Source organism: Peromyscus leucopus, chromosome 8b (genome assembly GCF_004664715.2).
Source record: "Peromyscus leucopus breed LL Stock chromosome 8b, UCI_PerLeu_2.1, whole genome shotgun sequence".
NCBI classification, from domain to species: Eukaryota; Metazoa; Chordata; class Mammalia; order Rodentia; family Cricetidae; genus Peromyscus; species Peromyscus leucopus.
This window is the reverse complement of record NC_051086.1, coordinates 455,737-479,041: the sequence shown is the minus strand read 5'-3', so window position 1 is coordinate 479,041 and position 23,305 is coordinate 455,737. Positions and strand designations below refer to the sequence as shown.

Sequence of the window (23,305 nt, the reverse complement as noted above, 5' to 3'; positions counted from 1 at the left end):
GGAACAGTGGGGTCCAGTGTTCCTTGGTGGCCACTGTCCTCAACACAGGTAAGCGGCTTTGAGTTGTCTACCTCTCCCCTTGCCCTGGGGCTCCGGGGCCTCTGGGTGAGGATGGAGTCCTCTCTTCTACAGTTGTAGACAGCCACCTGCTGCCAGTCAGCATCCCCCAAGCCTGTTATCTGGGGTCTCCAGATGGAATTCTCCCGATGGAAAGCAGGCCGTCTGTCGGCGGTGGTGCCGAGCCTCTGGCCTGTCCTCTTTCCCTGGGTGCCATTCAGGTGGTTCTAGGGCTGTGACGTGGTGATATGAGTTCTCTGACTGCATGGTCATTTGTGTGCCTGCAATGGAGCCCGGGATGGGCTGAGGACTTCTGTGGGAAGCAGGCCATGATAAAACACCCCACCCCACCACCACGCACACACACGTCTATCACTAGGAGTGTTGATAAGAGCGGTCAAGGAAATGAATGGACCAAAAGGATGGAGAGGAGGGAGCTGTGCAGGGGAGGTGCCCGGGATGAATCAATCCCCCGAAGAAGGGTAGGTCCCTCCGGAAAGTCCTGGTGACTTGTGCCTCCCGCTCTTCTCGGCCATCGAATAGATGAGCTTTTCAAGCATGGGAACAACAGGGGCAAGGTCCTGTGGGAGGACAAGCTGATGCATTTCAGAACTAGCAAGGCTAGTGTGGCTGGAACAGGGCTGGGGGGCTGAGTGGGAGGTGGGCTGATGGACTTGGAGGCCAAAGTAAGGAATGTGAGGTCTGTGTGTGTGTGTGTGTGTGTGTGTGTGTGTGTGTGTGTGTATGAGAGAGACAAAGAGAGATACACGGAGAGGGAGAGAGACAGACATACACACACACACACATATACATATCTATCTCTCTATATGTAAATATATATATAGAGAGAATCTGCATGTTTGCAGTTCCATATGTAGAGGTCAGAGGTCAACCTTAAGTCTTGTTCCTCAGATGCTGTCCATCTCGTATTTTGGTCTGGATCTCATAGGCTAACCAGTGAGCCCCAGGGATCCACTTGTCTCCACCCCACCCCCCACCTCTTCATCGCTGGAATTGTGAGCGTGCACCACCTTGCCCAGCTTCTTTTACGTGGGTTCTCAGGAACGAAAGCCAATCCTTGTGCTTATGAAGCATAAGGCAAGCACTTCACTGACAGACTGCCCCCAGCTCAGGGCTTGCTCCTCTGCCCACTCGCTGCGCTAGGGTGGTAGTGGGACTTGACAGTTGTCCAGGGCAGAGGGTGGTGCAGCCGTAGCCCGGCAGGAACCAAGGGCCGAGGGCAGAAAGGGGAACGATGTGGTGGGACAGGCCCTGAGCACAATGTCTGCTGTTTCTGAGCCTCCCACAGGAGCAAATGCTGAGTGAGGGGTTCCTGAAGGAGGGGGGGGCTGGGTCTCTGGACTCGAGACCAAGTTTACCATCTCATTCTGTGTGACCCGGGGTGAATCCGTGAGCTCCAGCTCCCTAATCAGTCAAAAGAAGAATTCATACAAATGGCAGAAGAACATCTCTTCCTGAGAGACAAGCTCCCCCTTTTACTGGCACCAGGCTTCAGCCTTTCCCTTCTCCTAGCACAAGGCTCCTGGGAAAATTCTAATTTCTTGAGGACCATCATTTCAATAGTCAAAGGGAGGGGTATAAGGGTCTCTTTTTTTAAAAAATTATTTCTTTTATTTTTGATATTATGATATAATGACACCTTTTCCCCTTTCCTTTCCTCCCTCCAAGCACTCTCATATACCCTTCCTTGCTCCCTTTCAAATTCATGACCTCTTTTCTCATTAAGTGTTTATACACACACACACACACACACACACACACACACACACACACACACACACACGTATATTCCTAAATGTATAAAAACAGCCTGGTCAGTCTATATAATGTCACTTGTACGTATGTTTTCAGGGCTGACCATTGGCATTGGATAACCGTAACTAGTCGACGTGCTCTTCCCCGAGGAAGACTATTTCTCCTGCTCTCAGCATCCTTAGCTGCCTTTAGTTCTTTGCATAGGGTTGAGTCCTCGTGGACTTTCTTTCTCAAGTGTCTCTTTAGAATGTCTTCATTCCTGCCAGGGTGAATATACTGTTGTTTCAGAAGCCAGGGGCCCCAAGGTGTATTGTCCAGGGTGGTAAGACCCCCACATATATTAGTGATGGGTGTCCTGTTTGCCTGGCAGTCCGGCAGGACTGTGTCTGCCCCCCACCCCATGGAGGAATGGCCTCCCTGGCCTCTAGCACTTTTCTGTGCTTCCTGAGGCCCTGCTCCTTCAGGTCCAGGGTGGCATCTCCTCCCAGGAGCTGAAGGGACAGAGAGGAGGTCACTGTCCTCACATGCTGCCACTATTTTTGGAGTTGTGTTGGTCCCAGGTCCGGGGCATGTGGGTTGTGCCAGGCTAAGAGCCGAGTCTGGTTGGAAGCTTCTAGAACTGTGGAGAGTGCTGCCGTCTCTGAATACTTAATCCTTAGCTTGGGGGTCCTCTCTAGGCACCCTCCTCAGCTTTGAACCTCAGGGAGGACCTCTGTACTCCGAAAGAAGCACTCCCCCCACCCCATCATCCCAGCAGGTAGATCAGAAGTTCAAGATACACAGTGAGTTCAAAGCCAGCCTGGGCTACACGAGATTCTCAAAAAGATAGAAAAACAATAAAACCCCTGATAACAAGGCTGGGAGCACAGCTCCCTGGTAGAATGTCTGAGGCAAAGGGATCCATCCCCTAAACCATCCATATGTGCGTATGATGATAAATATGTTCATATGTAAAGTGAGTACCATATTTAAACTACTTATATGTTTGCATGTATAACACATCTATCTCTACACATACTTACACAATTATAGACACATATCTATAGATATATTCTCTATATATACTGTAAATACTTGCTAGTAATATTTATAATTAAAGTTATATGTCTATATTCACATACATTTTTGCATCAGATATTTATTTGTTACTATTAATTAATTAATTATTGAGAGTGGGTCTCATGTATCTCAGGCTGGCCTTGAACATGCTAGAAGGTTGTCCTCCTGCCTCCATTTCCTAAGTACTGGGATGGGATTATGGGTATGCACTGAAGTTCCCCCCCAAGACAGAGTGCTATTTGTAGCCCGGAACTCACAATGTAAAACAAGCAGGCCTTGAATTTTTGTTGATTCTTCTGGTTCTGCCTACTGAGTGCTGGAATTATAGGTGTGTGCAACCATGCCTAGTTCATTTTAACCTTGTTTAATCCTTGTTTCTTCTCTTTCATTCTTTATTTGAACTTTCCCCATTTATTGTGTGTATATATGTGATGTGTATGCGGGAGCTGATTCTCTCCTCTGTGTAGGGTTTGAGCATTAAACTCAGGTCACCAGGCTTGTGGGGAAGTGCCTTTACTGCCCAGCCACCCTTTCTTCCTTTTTTTAAAAGAAGATTTCAATGAGTGTGTGTGTGTGTGTGTGTGTGTGTGTGTGTGTGTGTGCGCGCGCGTTTGTGTATGTGTGTGTGTGTTTGTGTATGTGTGTGTGTGTGTGTGTGTATGTGTGTGTGTGTTTGTGTGTGTTTGTGTGTGTGCGCACGTGCACAGGTGTTTTCAGGGCAAGAAGAGACCATTGAAGGCAGTTGTGAGCCACCCAATGTGGGGGCTGGGAATCTGATTCAGGATCCAGGTCCTCTTGCAAGCACAGAATGCTCTTAACCTCTGAGCAATTTCTCCAAACCCTTCCATTTTTGCTTTCTTAATTTTTTTTTAGATTTTTAAATCTTATTTTATGTATATGACTATTTTGCCTGCATGTATGACCTCAGGCCAATAGGTCAAACAGCATCAGATCCCCTGGAGCTACAGATGGCTGTGAGTTGTCATGTGGGTGCTGGGAATTGAACCAGGGTCCCCTGGAAGACTAGCAAATGCTCATAACTGCTGAGCCATCTCTCCAGCCCCCACTTTCACTTTTTGATGGTGTCTATTAAAGCCACAAAGCCTCCAGTAATGTCTAGTTCATTTTTTATTTTGGTATCACAACTAGGGAAGCATTCCCTAGCATTGCCTACCTCGAGGTCACAGGATTTATTCCTGCAGATTTTGTTTTGTGATCCGAGGGGCAGAATCCAGGGCCAACCACATGCCCTCCATCAGTGAGCTAAGTTCCCAGCCTGAATTTGTATAAATATATGGGTCTTTTATTACTGGACTTAATTATTAGCACTAAGTGTGTGTGTGTGTGTGTGTGTGTGTGTGTGTGTGTGTGTGTGTGTGTGTGTGTGTGTATTTATGTGTGGGGCGGGGAGAGATATTTCAAGGTTTCTTCAGGTAAGATCATGTAGTCTATAAATAGAAATACTTTCACTTTCTTTCAAACTGAATTCCTGGCCTGAACCTGAACTGTAGTTTTAAATAGAAGGAGAACTCACACCTGAGTCTTATTTCTGACTTGCTGGGCAAATATTCAGTCTTTCACTCTGGAGTAGAAGTTAACTATGGGTTTTTTCCTATGTGGTGTTTTTTTTTTAAAATCAGGAAGGGGTGCTGCATTTTATCAGGTCCCCTATCTCTCTGTCTCTTTGTCTGTCTGTGTCTCTGTCCCTTTCTCTCCCATCTGCAGGGCCGTCGTGTAACTTGGCTTGACACTCAGCAGTTAGTTCTCATCCACGTTGCCTGCCGGCTTTTGTATGTGGTCATAGGTAACCAGATTACAGAGCTTGTTTGGAGAATCCTCACATTACATTTCTGGACAAACATGCATGCAAAGGATATGGAACATTCCTTCTTCTTCTTTTTTTTTTTTTTTTTTTTTTTTTTTTTTTTTTTTTTTTTTTTTTTTTTGAGACAGGGTTTCTCTGCATAGCTTTGCGCCTTTCCTGGAGCTCACTTGGTAGCCCAGGCTGGCCTCGAACTCACAGAGATCCGCCTGGCTCTGCCTCCCGAGTGCTGGGATTAAAGGTGTGCGCCACCACCGCCCGGCTTGGAACATTCCTTCTTAATGTGCTCATCTGGAGTCCCATGTCCTTAATGCAAATGTCCAGATTTCTCTGAGGGCCTGAGGATCATGCTCCTTGAAGCCCCCCACCCCACGGATGCTCATGTCAGGGTTGGTGGTGTCTTCCCAGTAACGTCTTAGGGGTGGCAGAGCAGCTGTATTTGTCTGGAAATCTTTCTCTGCAGGAGCCATTCTGCCTGACCAGGTTAGAAAGGCCCAGGTACCTTTTCTTTCAGTGTTGAGCTAGGAACTGGCCCAGGCTGTCACCCCTGCCAGAGGAAGCTGCAAGGCTGCTTTGGACTGCAGAATGAGTTCAAGGCCAAGTTGATCAACTTAAGGAGACCCTGTCTCAAAATAAAAAGTGAAGAGGTCTGAGGATGTAGCTCTGTGTTAGAGTACTTGCCCAGTTGGGTTCAATCCTCAATGCCACCAAAATAAATAAGCAAACAAATAAACAAATAAATACATAAATAAATGAAAAATTTGAAAAGTGTGCTCACAGGGCCTCTGTGTACCACTGCTCTGAAAAGGAGCCGAGATGTGTGTGTGCTGTCATTACGGCTGGGTGCTTCTGTCTGTCCCTCTCAGGGAGGAAGTGCTGCTCTTACTGTCCCTCTGTCCACAGGCCTACGAGAAACGCTTCCCCACCTGCCCTCTCATTCCCGTTTTCCTGGGTAGCGAAATCCTGGGCGAGTGGAGAAGCGCGGATGGAGCCGTGCACACGGTGGAGAGGAGCTGCCGGCTGCGTGTGGACGCCCCGCGGCTGCTGCGGAAGGTGGGCTGGGGTCTCGGTGTGCCGGGGTGTGTGTGTGTGTGTGTGTGTGTGGTGAGGGTGGGGTGGGGGAGTCTGAAAGGAGGCGCTTGAGTCTTGAGATCTGGGAGGTCTAGCAGCCAGGGAGCCCAGGTGCAGGGTCTGGGAACCAGAGCTAGGTGAGAATTCAGGGATGGAGAGTGGGGTGCAGGTCCCAAAGTTTGGGTGGAGGTGGCTAGGTGTCAGTGGGGAGAGGGCCGGGCCAGGCTGCCCGGTGGCAGGACAAAGGTCCCCCGATAGGTGCGTGGATGGGGGAACTCTTTGCTTGATGGTGGTGGCCGTATAAAGCACTGAGGGTCCTTAGGGTGGAAGTTATTTGAGCAAGGTTGAGTGTCCGCCCAAGGGACCTGAATTCTGTGCTAGGTGTGGCCTGAGCCAGTGTGGATGGTGGCGGGAGCAGGAGTCGTCCACCCAGGCTGGTGTCTCTTGTTGGATTGGGTGGCAGAGGGAGCAGGGTGTCTGTCTCTACTTTGGGGATGACACAGGCCAGGCTAGGGAGTGACAGGAGATGGAAGTTGAAGTCCCAGCTAAGGGGTAACCCAGGCTGTGTGGGATCAGGAAGCAGGGTTCAGGGATCAGGGATCAGGGTTCAGGGATCAGGGTGGGTGGCCTGCGGGCTAGCTCCTCTTCCTTGGGCTCCTCATTCGCAGATCGCTGGTGTGGAGCACGTGGTCTTTGTGCAGAGAAACGTCCTCAACTGGAGAGAGAGAACACTGCTGATAGATGCCCACAATGAGACCTTTGCGAGCCGAGTGACCGTGAAGGAGAACTGCCGCTACACAGTGAGCTTGCCTGGCCTACCTGTGGCCCTGAGGCTGTCCGGGGCTGGGCCCTGTGTGTCCCTCCAGTCTCCCCTCCCCATGTGCTCCCGAACCCTTGGGAGTGGGTTTTATTCTCCTCTCCTTTTTTTAGACCAAATGTCATGATGTAGCCCAGGCTAGCCTGGAAACTTTCCATTCTTCTGTCTCAGCCTCCTGAGTGCTGGGATTATAGGTGTGTGTCACCATACCCAGCTAAGATTTCTTTTAATTGCTGACATATTCAAATATACTTATGGACATATAAGGACATTTAATATCTTTATATATAAATATATAACAATTATTGAAATATCTAAACATATATTGATAATTTGTATTATATAAATGATCTGGGAATTGCACATACACAATTTTATCTCTCTTTGTGTATGTAATTTTCTTTTCTTCTTCTTTTTTTTTTTTTTTGTTTTTTTGAGACAGGGTTTCTCTGTAGTTTTGATGCCTATCCTGGATCTTGCTCTGTAGACCAGGCTGGCCTCTAACTCACAGAGATCTGCCTGGCTCTGTCTCCCGAGTGCTGGGATTAAAGGCGTGTGCCACCACCGCCGGCCCTTCTTTTTTTGAGACGGGATTTCTCTATATAGAACTCACTATGGCCTGGCGGTGGTGGCCCACGCCTTTAATCCCAGCACTCGGGAGGCAGAGCCAGGAGGATCTCTGTGAGTTAGAGGCCAGCATGGTCTACGAAGTGAGTTCCAGGAAAGGCTCCAAAGCTACACAGAGAAACCCTGTCACAAAAAAAAAAAAAAAAAAAAAAAAAAAGAACTCACTATGTAGATCAGGCTATCCTGGAGTTTTTGATTCTCTTGTTCAGTCTCCTGTGCTGGATTATAGGTGTGCACCACCACGCCCAGCTGGAGAAAGGGCTCTTTGCTCCCTGCGGTTAGACTTCGCATCGTTGTCTGGGTGGGAAATGCTGTCCACAGCAGGCTCTGGTGGCCAGGACGGCCCCTGGAGAGAGCACAGCACCCTCACACTGAGGCCCTGCCGTGGCCCCTGCCCATCTTGCAGGTCCATCCTGAGAATGAAGACTGGACTTGCTTTGAACAGTCGGCCTCCCTGGATGTTCGGTCTTTCTTCGGCTTTGAAAGCACCTTGGAGAAGATCGCCATGAAGCAGTACACCGCCAACGTCAAGAGGGTGAGGGCGACTGTGCTAGCCACAACGCGGAGGGGCCCAGACCCGCTCTGCCGCCAACAACCCCAGGACACTGGGCAACAGCCCCGACCTTCCTGCCTCAGTCTTCGTCTTTCTAAAATGAACACTGGGTCATGACCTCTCAGTGAGGTCACCAGTGGGAAGAACCGGCTTGTACTGGTGGCATCCTGACATTGTCCCAGCACCTCCAAGCTGCTGCAGCAAGTTCAGGTCTGAGCTACAGAGCCAGTTCAGGGCCAGCCTAGGCAACTCAGTGAGGCAAACAGCTGGAGGCATAACTCAGTAGTGAAGCGCTTGACTAGCCCTGGCTTCAGTTCCCAGAACCAGATCAGGAAAATGAAAAAGTGTCGCTGAGGCCAGGGGCATGACTTAGTGGTGCAACACCTGCCTAGAATCCACCAATGAGGGGCTGAGGGTGTGGCTCAACCGTAGAGCCCCTGCTTAGAATCCACCTCCCCTCCCCTCCCCTCCTCTCCTCTCCTCTCTCCTCAGAGTTGGTGTGTTGACCTCACAGCACTGCTTGTTCAGTGACATCTTTGGGTCTATTGCTTCCAGGGAAAGGAGGTGATTGAGCACTACCTGAGTGAGCTCATTTCTCAGGGAACATCTCACATTCCCCGCTGGACACCTGCCCCAGTCCGGGAGGAAGATGCCTGCAGCCGGGTTGTGTACCAGTGTTCCAGCTCCATGGTGACAGACGGCCCCAGGGATGCCCCAGGCCCTGATCCTGAGATGGCCACAGCTGATGGTAGGTGGCTGCAGAGAACCAGTATCCAAGTCTGTGCCCTCACCTCTGGCTCTTGGAAGCCTGCCGCACTGCCCGGCTCCCGGAGAGGAGGGAGAGGTGCTGTAGGTTGCCAGGGTTGGGGACGGTCTGGCACCCACTCAGCCTCCTCCCTCTGCTCCTCAGAGTCGATCTATTTCTAGACCAGGAACTGACCTCTGGTGGTTTGGGGATATTTTTAATTGCGTGAGTAATGCAAGATCATGGTGGCAAACTATCTAAAGGAACTGGAGATGAAGAGTGAGAAGTAAGGACGGAGAGGCGGTTCCGTCAATGAGTGCTTGTCTTGCACACATGACTTGCATCCCCCAGACCCCCACAAAAAGCCAGCCAGTAATCTTACTACCGGAGAGGTGCCAGCCGAGCCTAATTGGTCCTAACTGGAGAGCCCTAGGCCAGTGAGAGATTCTGCCTCAAACAAAACCAAGGTAGATGGTACCACAGGAGCCACACCTGAGGCTGGCCTTCACACATGTGTACACATATACGCATGCATCTGTTACACACACATGCACACACAGACAAACACAAAAGAAAAGGATGAAAGTTTCTTCCCTCTCCCTAGAGTCTTCAATAGTTTTGTGTTTTGTGAAGTTACCTAGGGCATATGGTACATGAGGGGCACACACCTACACATGTATGTGCACATGCATGATCACACTTAGAAAATATGGAACAGGTGGGAGCATGTCATGCACCCTGTTTGTACTTTACTATTTCTCACTAATGTTGCAAGAACAGCATGCACACCCTCGCACTTCATAGTACTGTATGAATGCCTTATGCCTTATTTACTAATGTTGGCTCATTATTAACATTATTGTTTGAGACAGAGGCTGGCCCTGGGTTTGGTATGCAGCTGAGGATGACCTTGAACTTATAGGCATGATGCAGGCTATTTTAGCCTGCTTTAGAACTCACTACAAATCATATAGCATGTGAAATCATATAGTGTGTGTGTGTGTGTGTGTGTGTGTGTGTGTGTGTGTGTGTCACGGTGCACATGTAGAGGCCAGAGGACAACTTGGGGGAGTCATTTCTTTCCTTCCACCATGTGGATTTTGGGCATCAGACTCAGGTCATCAGGTTTGGTAGCAAATACCTTTGCCTAATGAGTCATCTCACCAACCCCCTAGCTTTCTGTTTGTTTTAAAAACAGGGTCTGAAATAGCCCAGGCTGGCTTTGAATTTGCTATGGAGCTAAGGATGACCATGAACTCCTGGTCCCCCTGCCTTCTTCTTTCTAGTGTTGGCATTACAGGTGTGCATCACTATGCCTGTCTTAGATGTGTGCGGGTGTGTGTGTGTGTGTCTGTCTGTGTGTTTGTGTGTGTGTGTATATGTGCAAATGTGTGTGTGTTTAAATTACAAATAATGTAGTACATTTTTGTACTCAAGGAATGAAAAAATGTATGTACTATATACATAGTACAGCATCTTTTTATTTTATTTTATTTTTATTTTTGGAGACAGTCTTACCATGTATCTCTGGCTGACCTAAAACTTGCTCTGTAGACCAGGCTGGCCTCAAACTCATAAAGATCAGCCTGCCTCTGCCTCCTGAGTACAGCCCTAGAACAATGTCTGGCCTTATTTATTTATTTTTGGGATGAATTTATTTTGAGGTATTATCTCATGTATCTCAGACTGATTTTTACCTCTTTGTCCTCCTGTGTCTACCTCCCAAGTGCTGAATTTATAGATGTGCACCACCATGTCTGGGGGCAGTTCAATCTTTGTTGATGTAGAAAGTGCTCATGATGGGATGTTAAAAACAAAAAGTAAAAGCTGGGGAGATAACTGTTCTCAGAACCTCAGCACAGAGTGTGAGAATCATCGCCACACTGAGACCTGGAGGGAAGGCCCCCAGTGGTAACGTCCAGGTTTGCCCAGCATAACTTTTCAAAACCATCTAGATAACCATTTAGAAAGGTGGTTTTGGAGCTCTTATGGCTGTTTCCTGGCTAAAAACCACATTCCAGAGCTCAGACAGTGGGCAAGTAGAGAGGGCCACACAGAGTATAGGCCATGAGATAAAGACCCACGTCACCAGATAGATATGCCCGCTAGTTTTATGTTAACTTGACACAAACTAGAATTACCTGAAAGGAGGGAACCTCAATTGAGAAAATGCTTCCTTAAGATCTGGCTGTTGGGCATTTTCTTAATTAGTGATTGATGGGGGGGGGGGCTCATTGTGGGTGGGGCCGCCCCTGGGCTGGTGGTCCTTAGTTCTCTAAGAAAGCAGGCCAAGCCATGATGAGCAACATGCAACCAGGAAGCAAAACCCTTCTCTGGCTTCTGCATCAGCTCCTGCCTCCGTGCTCCTGCCCTGTTTGAGTTCCTCTCCTCTCTTCCTTCTATGGTGAACACGACATGGAAGTGTAAGCCAAGTCAACCCCAGGTTGCTTTGGTCCCAGTGTTTCATCACAGCAATAGTGACCCCAACTAAGACACCAGATATGGTGGCACATACCTGTAGCCTGGCACTCAAGAGGTGTAGGTAGGAAGATCAGGAGCTCAAAGATAGCCTCTGCTACATAGTATATCTGAAATCTAGCCTAGGGTACATGAGACCCTGTCTCACAAAAAAAAAAAAAAGGAAAGGAGAAGGAGACAGAGGATGCCCCCTCTTCCCCTGCCCTGAAATCCTCATTTTTCCCTCCATCAAGGGGACAAGCTGGATGCAGACTACATCGAAAGGTGTCTGGGCCATCTCACGCCCATGCAGGAGAGTTGCCTGGTCCAGCTTCGGCACTGGTTACAGGAGACTCACAAAGGCAAGGTGGGTGTGGGGCGTGCACTTAACGACAGGAATCAGCCAAGGCAGCGGGGAGGAACGATAAGCAAGCTTATGCTATCAGTAACACTAAAAATTGACATTTTCATTCATTTCTGGTACATCTGTCCTGTCTGTCCTTTACACACACTGATGGCACCACCCTCCTGCTAGTGATGTTCTTTGGAGAAGGTGTTTATTATGTGTATTGTAGGATGCCTGGTAGCATCCCTAGTCTCCAGTCAGTAGATGCCAGTACCTTGCCTCATCCAGGTATGATAATTCGAAATGGTCCTGGGCATGGGCATGTGTCCCCTGGGGACGTGTGTGTGTGTGTGTGTGTGTGTGTGTGTGTGTGTGTGTGTGTGTGTGTGTTCATGTGTGCACACACACTCTTGTGCAACTGAGAATTATAGCTATATAGTACCATGCTCATTTGACCATGGACACTGTCCTTTTCTCAGAGTCATATGACTTAATAAGAGTGATAACTGATTGTCTAGATTTTGCCTTCAAGCACTCGTTCCAGTAACAGGGGTGTGCACCATATACCTCAGTCCCAAGCAGAATCAGAACTTGTTGCTTAGCATGGATCACTTACCTTTCCCTCCCCAGCCCTGGGGCCAGACGAGAGAGTTGCTCAGTGTTGGCCTGTGGTATAACCGGCCTGCTTCCATGTCTGCAAATGTAAAACGGGGACATTGTTCATACAGTGTGGCGTGCACCATATCCTTAGGGTGGAATCTGGCTCAAAGGAAGAACCCCAGAAAAGACAGCTTGTACTAGGATTGGTTCTGCAGCGTATGGTATTGGGAAAGGAGGAGGAGTTGAAGGGGGAGGGGAGAGGAGGGAGGGAGAGGAGGAGGAGTTACCCCAAGGAAAGATGCTATTTCCAAGACAAAGAGGGAGGGATGCTAGGCAGCCACAGTGCACAGCTGTTCACCCCCCCTCCCCGCCACGCCCCTGGTTTCTCTTTGCTTGGGCTACTTCCCCCCCCCCCCCCCCCCGCTCACTTTACCTGAAGGGTTGGCAGTACCATTCTGTGGTCTTATCTCTTCTCTGTCTCTCAGATCCCCAAAGATGAGCACATCCTGCGCTTCCTGCGGGCACGAGACTTCCACCTGGACAAGGCCCGAGACATGTTGTGCCAGTCCCTGAGCTGGCGGAAGCAGCACCAGGTGGATCTCCTTCTGCAGACCTGGCAGCCCCCTGCTCCCCTGCAGGAGTTCTATGCCGGAGGCTGGCACTACCAGGACATAGGTGCGTCCCACACCTGAGCCATGTGTGAATGCCAAGGATGCTCTAAATGATGCACCCATGCTGGCATCTCAGGTTCCCTTGTAGATTTCTGGGGCATCTGGAGATACTTGTGATGTGTCACCCAGCTATGCAGGAGGTGGGATAGGCATAGATTTTGGTCTTGGGAAGATGTTTCTGCCCCAGGGCCATCATATGTCATACTCTCGTCAATTAGTATGGATTTATTTAGGCAGCCATCGCCAACTGGAACTAAAACAGCAGATGCCAGCTCTGGAGGGTGGCAGTCTGGGATTCAGAAGACAGCAGTACTAGGGATGTGGCTATCCAGTTGGTGGAGGGCTGCCTAGCGTGCACAAAGCCTTAGGTTTGATCCCCAGCACTTCACAGATCTGAGTTTGGTGGGACACATCTGAAATCCCAACACTCAGGAGGTGGAGGTAGGAGGACCAGAAGTTCGAGTTTATTCTCAGCTATATAGTGAGTTCGAAGCCAGCCTGGGCTAGAGATCCTGTCATTCACAAACAAACAAACAAATAAACAGATGGAATCAAGAAGCTCTAGGGGAGAGTCCTACCCCACCTCTCTCAGCTTTTGGTGGCCCCTGAGTTTGTGGCTGCATTGTTCTTAATTTCTGCTCCCACTTGACATGCTCTTCCCTGTGGGTAGCTCTGCATGTCCCTTCACCACCTCACAGGAGCCCTAGGTCATTTAGAACCCACCACACATCCATCCTGACGTCATCTTGAGATCCTTAATTGACGTCTGCAGCTCCATTTACAACTTAGGTCCCATCTGAAGGTTCTGGTGGACATACGTTCTTGGAGGACACTATTCTTCCTCCTGTGGGTACCATTTCCAGATTTAAAAACTATAGAGCTGTGAAGCCAGTGACTGCTGTATTCTTTAAGGTCTTTTATGAAAAATGGTGCGCATGCTGATGACGGCAAATGCTTGGTTCTCCTGAAGAACAGGCCAGGGTGGTTTCTTAACACATAGTTGACTCCTTATTTATGGTTTCCATATTTGTGAACTCTCTCTACTTGCTAGTTTGAAATCCCCAACTCTAGGGTTTGCTCAAGGACATGTGTAGAATGGTAAAAATTTTCAGTCCTCTGAGGGGCTGGGGAGAGGGCTCAGTGAAGTGCTGGCTGTGCAAGATGAGGCCCCGAGTTCAATCCCCAGCACCCACTGGAGAGCCAGGTACTGTGTTTGTAGTCTCAATGATGTGGAGACAGGGGCTATCTGTGGCTCACTGTGGAGATGGGGCTATCTGAGGCTCACAGGCCAATCTAGGTAAATTGGTGAGTTCTATGTCTAACAAGAGATCCTGTCACATAAAAAACATGATGGACACTGGGCGGTGGTGGCACACACTTTTAATCCTAGCACTCAGGGGGCAGAGGCAGGAGATCTCTGAGTTCAAAGCCAGTCTGCTCTACAGAGCGAGTTCTAGGACAGCCAGAACTACACAGAGAAACCCTGTCTTGAAAACAAAAATGAATAATCATGATGGAGAATGAATGAATGAATGAATGAATGAATGAATGAATAGACTAAATAAATAAATAAAAGATATAGAGGATGACATCTGATGTTGACCTCTGGCCTCTATACTTACTTGCACACATATAACACACACACACACACAGTCATCTGGCACACACACACATACACACAGTCATCTGGCACACACACACACATAGTCATCTGGCACACACACAAAGTCATCTGGCACACACACACAAAGTCATCTGGCACACACACACACACACACACACACACACACACACAGAGTCACTATAGGCCCACTCTGTAAGGTATCATCTGTGGACTATACGTTCTTTTGGAGAACTACTATTTCTGGCCTCCTGGTGGGTCACCATTGTGTACCAGATTTAAAAAACTAACTAAGCTGTGAGAAGGACCCACGTTGATTGCGCGTTTATCTTCTCTTAGGTGCTTTCTATGCCATGAAAATAGGCCGTCGTCTTAGGATTGCATGACATTGGGACGGCAAATGCTTGGCTCAGGCTTTTCTCCGTGCCACAAGAAGCTCTTCCGAGCTGCCAGGGCTGCCGCGTCACTCATCTCTACTGAAACTCACCATATTCAGCTTAGAGACAGCCACCTAATAACTAATGCGCTTATTCCAGTGTATACATCTCTAAAGTGAATCTCCTAACCTCACCTTCATTGCTGTGAACAGTATAAGTTCTGAAAATCGCCCACAACTCTAGGGTCTTGCTCCAAAGGCATCATGTTTGTAGAATGTAAAAACTTTTCAGTCCTTAGGATCGACGCACGTTCAAGAGCTGTAGTGCGCAGTAGCTCATGAAGTGCTTGCTGTTGCGAAGATTGAAATCAGTCCGAACTTTGAAGGTCTCACAGCTCCTAGGCTATCACCACTAGTGAGAAGCACAGATCACTGTGAGTGTTTTAGTCACAAATAATGTGAGACAGGGCACATTGACGCTAATACACTCTAGCGAGAAAGTTGAGAACTTGGTACGTCTTAATAGACCCTCACATCCTCTCAAGAGTCTTAGATCAAGATTAGAAAATAAAGTCTTCTTATGTCGACAAGAGATCCATGATAATCTTAAAAAGAACATAAGACACAACTGTTGTTTGCGATAAAGTATGACACACAACATAATTTAAATATCCTCATCTACTCGGGGCAAAAAGAGCAGAGAGATCTCATGCGTTCAACTTTATAAAAAATTTAAGCTATTTTAGGCTGGAGATGCTTAAATCAAGTCCTCTTCCGACAGAGCACGAGGTTCAACTGCCCTACACATAGCCAGTGCTAGCTTCATCATCAGCGTGTCTACATAAACTGCCGTTTCACAAACTACACAAAGAAACCCTGTCTGAAAAAAAAATGAATAATCAATGAGGTAGATCTGACAATCTACACACAGACACAAATGCAAGCAAAAACTACACGAAATGAATGATAGTGAATGACAGTACTAAAAATATAAAATGACATAAAATATCAAGATTTAATAGAGAGATTGACAAATATTAGAATGTATGACCATCATCATTATGCTCATCTCTTTAATTACCTATAAGGCAAACAACTAAACTAAATAACACACACACAGTCACAAACATACATCACTGGCTCCTGACCGACTACGCACAATATCAAAACACAATATCAATCTGTACTGCACACTATCGCACAAAACACATGTCATCTCTCGACGAGCACAACACGAATATTCATTCCTGGTTACCTGCACACACCACTAGAAAGTCATCTTGGCAAGCCACACAACCCCAACACACACACACCTGACCTTACACACACACACATCTACTTATTCACTTTCTCTGTCATCACATGGACTCTCTGTGAGGTTGCCAAGCCCATGCGTCTTTCTCTTTTTTTCTCTCTTTTCTGTTCGTGTTACCTTTCATCGTTTTCTGCTGAGTACAGTGGTTCGCTGCGACTCCTAGTGTCTGTAGATCTCCTGCCACTTCCTCGTGATAACTCCAGGATAAGACCTCAGAACTCCACATGGAGACCTACAGCTCCACAGAAATCCTCCTGCCTCTGCCCCGGTGCTAGGATAAATTAAATGTACACCACTACTCTGTTTCATTTATCTTTAAAAGTAAATTATATACAGGCTGGCAACATGGCTCAAACATAAGTGCTTCACACAAGGCATGAGGAAATAGAATGTGGATCTCCAGAACACACACTGTTAAAAAAAAAAAAAAAACAGCTGGTTTGATGCACCCATGTAAACCCAGAGCTGGGGTGAGTTGGCAGTAATAAGTGAAAAATCCCTGGAACTCTCTGGCCATCTGTCTAGCCCAATCAGTGAGCTTCCAGTTCTATGAGAGACCCTGTCTCAAAAAAACCAAGATGAAAGTCCTGAGGCAAGGACACCCAAAGTCAAATCTCTATTTTCACATGAATGCACCTGGCGCACATGCACCTGACACACATGTGCACCCACCGTGAATACACACCTAGCACAAAAACATAAATTAAAAAGTGCAGGATTCGCCAGGCGGTGTGGCTCATGCCTTTAATCCCGCCACTTGGAGCAAAGCCAGGCGGATCTCTGTGAGTTCGAGGCCAGCCTGCTCTCTGGCTCGCTGTAGTTTCTGCTGGTAATCGAAATCGAGCCTGCGCCGAAGACCACATCTCCGGTAGTCTCTGACTTTTCGTTCAAAACTTATAACTACACAGAGAATAACCCTATTATTAGTCTCTGATACCATACCAATAAGCATGCTCTAATACAAACAAACAAACACAACTTAATGTAAAAAAAAACAATGAAAGAATAGAACCACAAGGTATTGGATCCCCGATGAGAACTTAGAAAACCCACGAGACAGTTTGAATGGGCCTGTGGATGCTGGGAATTTGAACACTTAGCCAGGCCCTCATTTTAGACATATCGACACACACACGATTGCCATTAATCACCCCTCCACACATACCACATGCGCAGTCATCCTTCTACGCATCCCTCACTCATCTTTTGTGCAATAGATTCATATTCACCATAGCAATTCATCATTACGCTTGTATCTTGTGACGAATTTTGTGTTCTTGTAAAATTGTTATCTGCATCAACACTTGTCTGGTCCTGGTGTGTGGTCGTGTGAGATTGTCTGTCTGTGTTCTCACACAAGCAGCTTATATGAGAGAGGATCCGTCACTCTAATCTCTCCTATGTAGCTGGATTACAGCAATCGTTACCTCCTCCTCTGCTGTTGTTGTGCTCGCCGGACCCTGACTCTCTGCGCACACTCTTGATCATACAACACGATTCTGTTCTTCATATAGTCATTCCTGTTGATTTATTAGCGATGTGAGCGGAGCACAGACACGCAATAGAAGAGCGCAACAAAGCGCGCGAGAAGTCATACAGAAAGAGAATATAATCACTAACACCCACACCTCCTGATCCTACCCTTCGACCCCTAACCCTTATTCCTGACATTATGTCTTAGGTTTTGCAGTCTTTCATCATCCCGTTTGCCATTTCACCACAGTGGTAGCAGTGCTTTGGCCCTAGGTAGTCACATTTCTGACGAAGTCCCAGCTCTTTCACCGCTGAGTGTCATCGATTAAGCAAGTTAAAACCTGTGATTGGCAGTACACAACAGAGGGCAAGCATCAGTGCCTGCCACCTATCTGGAGACCTATTTCAACAACATAAAAGGAGAACGAGAACCGAGAATGTCACTTCGGGCTCATACCTGACTCGGCCACCTACGGGGCCTCCAGCGTGTACTGACCCCATGCCTGAGAGCTCTGTCGGCTCCCGGACCACCACCCTCCCCCAGGCACCGGGATGGAAGAAAACGTGCTCTGCACAACAGGGGGCGAGGCACAGCGATCAGACAGAAGGAATAGTTTGGAAAGCACAGCACATGAAGCTTACCGCTTCCTGACCATGGCACGACCTCGTAAGTTCACCAGACCTCTGTCTGAAGGCAGGCTTAACTCTCCGTGATAAGACGGCCAAAATGACACATGCAGCTGCAAGTGAGTGCCACCAAGCTGCCACGTCCATCCGAAGTCGATGAGAACGGACTGCTCAACAGGCTCTCTAAGATCCTAGGAGAGCTCATGCGGACGTGAACAACTGTGCTGCCCTTACGATGCGCGGTTGAGTGTGGGGAGACAGAAGCCGATACCTTACTGTCTTAATGTGAGTATCTCACTGACCGGAGTGCAAATGATGCGAAGCGAGAGGCTGCTGTCAGAATGCCACAAGGGACCGTATCTTTCTCTTCACTCCCCAGCCACACTGGATCTATAGACTGCCATGCCATCAAAGTGGCTGCAATACTTACAGAACATACCTGCTGCTGGCCTCTCTTCTTGCATATCACAAGCGTCGCTCACCACGTTCCTCACTACAGAGCAATACTTTACCAACCCTAACAAACAAAAACACAACAAGACAAAGCAACAACACACAAACAAACCAGTACTCACTCATGTGCTCTTCAAGCGCCAGAGAAAGATGTCATTTCATAGATTTGAGGTTACCCTCTCAACGAGCTCCACTGATATAACTAACCCCATCCAATGTTCGCCACAACCTGCTCTCTGAGTGTTCAGTCTTCAACCTATATGGGGTGCCAACCGTGCTCTCACATGCCAACAAGAGAGTCACCAGGAAGCGACTGTATGTGTGTCCCTGCTTAGCCCTGTCATCTGTAGTCCTGCCAGCAGTACCTCAGCTGCTTAGTAGTGTAGCACCGTATCTTAGCGCATAAGATCATAGATTCACCACTCCTAAAAACATCTCTTCTCTTCGCTGGTGCTCTCCGCTCCACCGCGCAACAGCTATGGATAGGCCCAGCAACTCTTCTCCCTCTTACATTCTGCCCCTGTCGTCCAGATCGCATCTCTCACCAAAGGCCTGGTATGATCCTTCCAGCAGTTGCGGGAGTTGGACGCCCATTGCGACGCACTATGAGAAGCCGTGCATAACGCTGCTCGCTGCAGGTATCGGGTCGAGCCCAACTTGCGATGGGGCTGACTACCGCCTGCCCCGACGTAGTCCACCTAACGCACGCCACACTTGTCTAGTACCCATGCACCTGCCTTCTATTCTCTTCTGTCAACGGCGAAGAAGACAGAAAGAACGCGAAGAGGAACACCCCGAACAAAGCTCGCAGTTAATGGCCCGCCGTCCCATCAGGCAAGAACCCAAGTTGCTGGCAAACCCCCCAAAGCAGGCTAGCTAACGCTGACTGCGCATGTGGGTGGCCAGGTAGCCGGCTAGGCGCTGTGGGACAGTGCTATCTATCACCTAGTTCTTACAATGATCCGGTGAGGCAGGGCCCCTGTCCTGGGTTTTGCTGGTGGAGAAACCGGAGCTCTGGCTGAGCTAATTTGAACTGCTCCCTTAGCTTCATAGCGCCTTTGCTTCCCAAGGCCAGCCTTCCTCCTCAGCTCACGGGGCCTGTCACCATCGTCTTCCTCTTCCTCTGGCACATTTCCATTCCTGGGCTGAGTAACCTACAGGGACTGTGAAAGTGTCCTGTGTCCCAGCCCTGCCCTCCTGAGCCCTTTTCTCCATCCCGCGTGCCTGGGGGAGGGTGGTGGTGGGGGGCAGTGCTGGAGGCCCCCGTAGGTGGCAGAGTCAGGTAGAGCCCGACGGCCTGTGTCTGCCACAGCTCCTGGACTTGCCTCCTGGACCTGGAGGGCCTCAACATGCGGCACCTGTGGAGGCCGGGGGTGAAGGCCCTGCTGCGGATGATCGAGGTAGTGGAGGACAACTACCCCGAGACCCTGGGCCGGCTGCTCATCGTGCGTGCGCCTCGCGTATTCCCGGTGCTATGGACGCTGGTGAGATCAAGGGCGAGAGAGGGGGCCACACAGCGGGTGAATCCTCTACCTGAGTGATCCTAAGGCACAGATCTGCGGAGATGATGCAGATCCAAGGTTGTCAGGGTTCTTTCCAGGAGATGGAAACGTAACTGGATTATGGGAGGGGTTTTTATGACCTGGTGAATGTCCTAAAAGCCTGTAAATCCTGCACTTTTTTTTGGTGGTTTTTTTTTTTTTTTGTTGTTGTTTGTTTGTTTGTTTTCGAGACAGGGTTTCTCTGTGTAGTTTTGAAGCCTGTCCTGGATCTCGCTCTGTAGACCAGGCTGGCCTCGAACTCACAGAGATCCGCCTGGCTTTGCCTCCCAAGTGCTGGGATTAAAGGCATGAGCCACCACCGCCTGGCGAATCCTGCACTTTTTAATTTTATGTTTTTGTGCATAGGTGTGTATTCACGTGGGTGCCCATGTGTGTCAGGTGCATGTGCACACAGGTGCATTCATGTGACAATCAGAGATTGACTTTGGGTGTCCTTCCTCAGGAGCTTTCCATCTTGGTTTTTGAGACAGGGTCTCTCATAGAACCTGGAGCTCACTGATTGGGCTAGACAGATGGCCAGAGAGTCCCAGGGATTCACTTATCACTGCCCACCTCAACCCCCAAGCTCTGGGTTTACAAATGGGTGCCATCAAACCCAGCTGTTTTTTTTTTTTTTTTTTAACGTGTGTGTTCTGGAGATCCACATTCTATTCCTCATGCTTGTGTGACAAGCACCTTACTGTCTGAGCCATGTCTCCAGCCTGTATAATCATTCACTTTTAAAAGATCAAATCAACCAGATGTAGTGGTGTACACCTTTAATCCTAGCACTCAGGGGGCAGAGGCAGGAGGATTTCTGTGAGTTCTAGGCCAGTCAGATCTATATATTGAGTTTCAGGACAGCCAGGAGACTACATGGTGAGACCCTGTCTCAAAAGAAAAGAAAAGGAAAGAAAGAAAGAGAGAGAGAGAGAAAGAAAGAAAATCAAGTCAGGGCTGGTGGTAGCATCCAGCAGGTAAGACTGCCTGATGATTGCAAGTTTAGATTAATATATTTATCACCAGGATGTCTTTTTCACTTAATAATACTTTCTTGACATAAAATAGCTATATGTTTTTTAATTTTTAATGATTCATTTTTATTTTATGCTCATTGGTGTTTTGCCTGCATGTGTGTCTGTGTGTGGATGTCAGATCCCCTGAAACTGGAGCTACAGACAGTTGTGAGCTACCATGTAGGTGCTAGGAATTGAACCTGGGTCCTCTGGAAGAGGACCTTGACCTTTAAGCCAACTCTCCAGCCCTAAAATAGCTTAAATTTTAAATTGATAAGATTTCCTTTAAGTTTTTTTTATCTTTTTTAAAAAATTGTTTTAGCTTCTTTTTTAAATTTTATTTTAAGTTTTTTTATCTTGTTCAACTCTAAAGGAGTGGTATAAACGTACACAAGTTCAACTTCTGTGGTTTTGGTATGCCCCCCCCTTTTAAAACTAGGATTTCATTTAACCTAAGCTAGCCTCAAATTCACTATTCACCCAAGGATAACCTTGAACGTCTAATCCTCCTGCTTCTGTCACCAAAAGTGTTGAGATTATGGGATGTACCACCATGCCTAGTTTATGCTGTCTTGGGATGGAGTCAGGGCTGGTGACAGGGCTCAGCCGGGAAGAGCGCCTGTGGCCAAGCCTGGCCACCCCAGTTCAATCCCTACGACACACTCAGGAGGAGACGAAGAACTCCCAAAAGCTGTCCTCTGACTTCCACAAATGCCCACCCCAAAATAAATACATGTAAAAAGTGCTTTTAAAGAGATCAGTTTTGAGCTATGTCTGGTGATTCATGCCTGTAGCCAAGCCAGAAGAGGCCGAGGCAGGAAGAACCCCAGTTTGATGCCAATCTGAGCCACAGAATGAAACCCTTCTCAAAACAAAGCAAAAAACCCTTAAACCAAAAAATATAATAAAATAAAAATAAACACAACCAAACCAGAAATAAAGTGAAATAAAGCTCTCTAACTTTCCCTTGCCCCGCCCCCAGGTCAGCCCCTTCATCAATGAGAACACCAGGCGGAAGTTTCTCATCTACAGTGGCAGCAATTACCAGGGCCCTGGGGGCCTGGTGGACTACCTGGACAAGGATGTGATCCCTGACTTCCTTGGAGGAGAGAGTGTGGTGAGTCTGGCTGCTGGTCCTGGGTCCCAGAAAGGAGCGGGGCAGGAGCCTGGGAACCCAGACTCCTGGGGCCAGGAAGCTGATGAAGAGCACCTTAGTGACCCCCCCACGCACTCTCACCAAGGACACGCTGGCTTTAAGGCTGGTTGTAGAAGCTTCCTCAGAGAGACGACATCTCTTGAGGTGGGCCTTCCTTTGGTTCTTTCAAAGGCAGTGAGGGCTGGAGAGGTGGTACAGCATTTAAGAGGACTTGCTGGAGCTGAAGAGATGGTTCAGCAGCTAAAGGCACTGGCTGCTTTTCCAGAGGACCTGGATTTGATTCCCAGCACCTACATGGTGCCTCACAACTAGCTGTAACTCCAGTCCCAGGGGATCCAACACCCTCTCCTGGCCTCCATAGGCACCCTGTGCATGTGGTACATAAACAAACCTACAGGTGAAACACCCGTACACATAAAAATAAATGTTAAAGATTTTCAAAAACAACAGTTGCTACAATTATAAGGACTGGGACTTGGATTCCAGCACTCACATAGTAAGGCAGGAATTCACAAATGTCACAAATCCAGGACAGGCAGATGCAGGACAGAGACAGCTTGCTGGCTTCTAGCCTTATCAAGAGAATTGAGCCCCAGAGTCAGTGAGAGTCTCTGTCTCAAAGGGATAGACAGTGTGGTGTGAGATCCCTAGTGCCCTCTTTTGGCCTTCTACCCATATGTGTGACGTGTGCATAAATCCACACACACATAAATTAAATAAATAAACACATCTTTTAAAAGGGAGTAAGTGAGCCCAGCCCAGTCCATGGCCACTCCACCTGGGATGCGTAGGGAAAGCAGTATCCAGACTCTCTTATGGCTCCCAGGAGTGTGAGTCTGGTCCTGCTCTCATCCCCAGGCCATCTGTGGGCACACCCGTCGTCCTCCAGCACAGACACCAGGCAGCAAGCCGCTTGTCGGTCAGATGGTTTTCTTAGGACCTCTGTCCAGTTTGACTGTGCTCTGCTCTTGTGATACAGACGTATGATTTTTTCTTGGGCGACCGGCCTACATCTCTCAAGGACTTACTGAAGGACCACGGGCAAGGACGGGACTCTGTTATCCTCCCCCAAACTTTTGTTTTCAAAGTGAAACAAGGAAAACTGTTGTGTGTTGGTGTTTGGGGT

General features: G+C 48.2%; 1 protein-coding gene across 1 annotated transcript in view; it reads left to right on the top strand.

Annotated features, from left to right (window-relative positions):
* Sec14l5 (SEC14 like lipid binding 5) overlaps nt 1-23,305 on the top strand; it is a 40,274-nt gene that overhangs the window by 10,785 nt on the left and 6,184 nt on the right. The window contains exons 3-13 of the mRNA XM_037200659.1: nt 5,618-5,767; nt 6,454-6,585; nt 7,636-7,764; nt 8,338-8,530; nt 11,239-11,351; nt 12,416-12,611; nt 17,931-18,053; nt 18,715-18,781; nt 18,998-19,337; nt 19,753-19,950; nt 22,006-22,140. Of these exons, the coding sequence (XP_037056554.1) occupies nt 5,618-5,767; nt 6,454-6,585; nt 7,636-7,764; nt 8,338-8,530; nt 11,239-11,351; nt 12,416-12,611; nt 17,931-18,053; nt 18,715-18,781; nt 18,998-19,337; nt 19,753-19,950; nt 22,006-22,140 (1,776 nt within the window). The remainder of the gene's footprint in view (nt 1-5,617; nt 5,768-6,453; nt 6,586-7,635; nt 7,765-8,337; nt 8,531-11,238; nt 11,352-12,415; nt 12,612-17,930; nt 18,054-18,714; nt 18,782-18,997; nt 19,338-19,752; nt 19,951-22,005; nt 22,141-23,305) is intronic.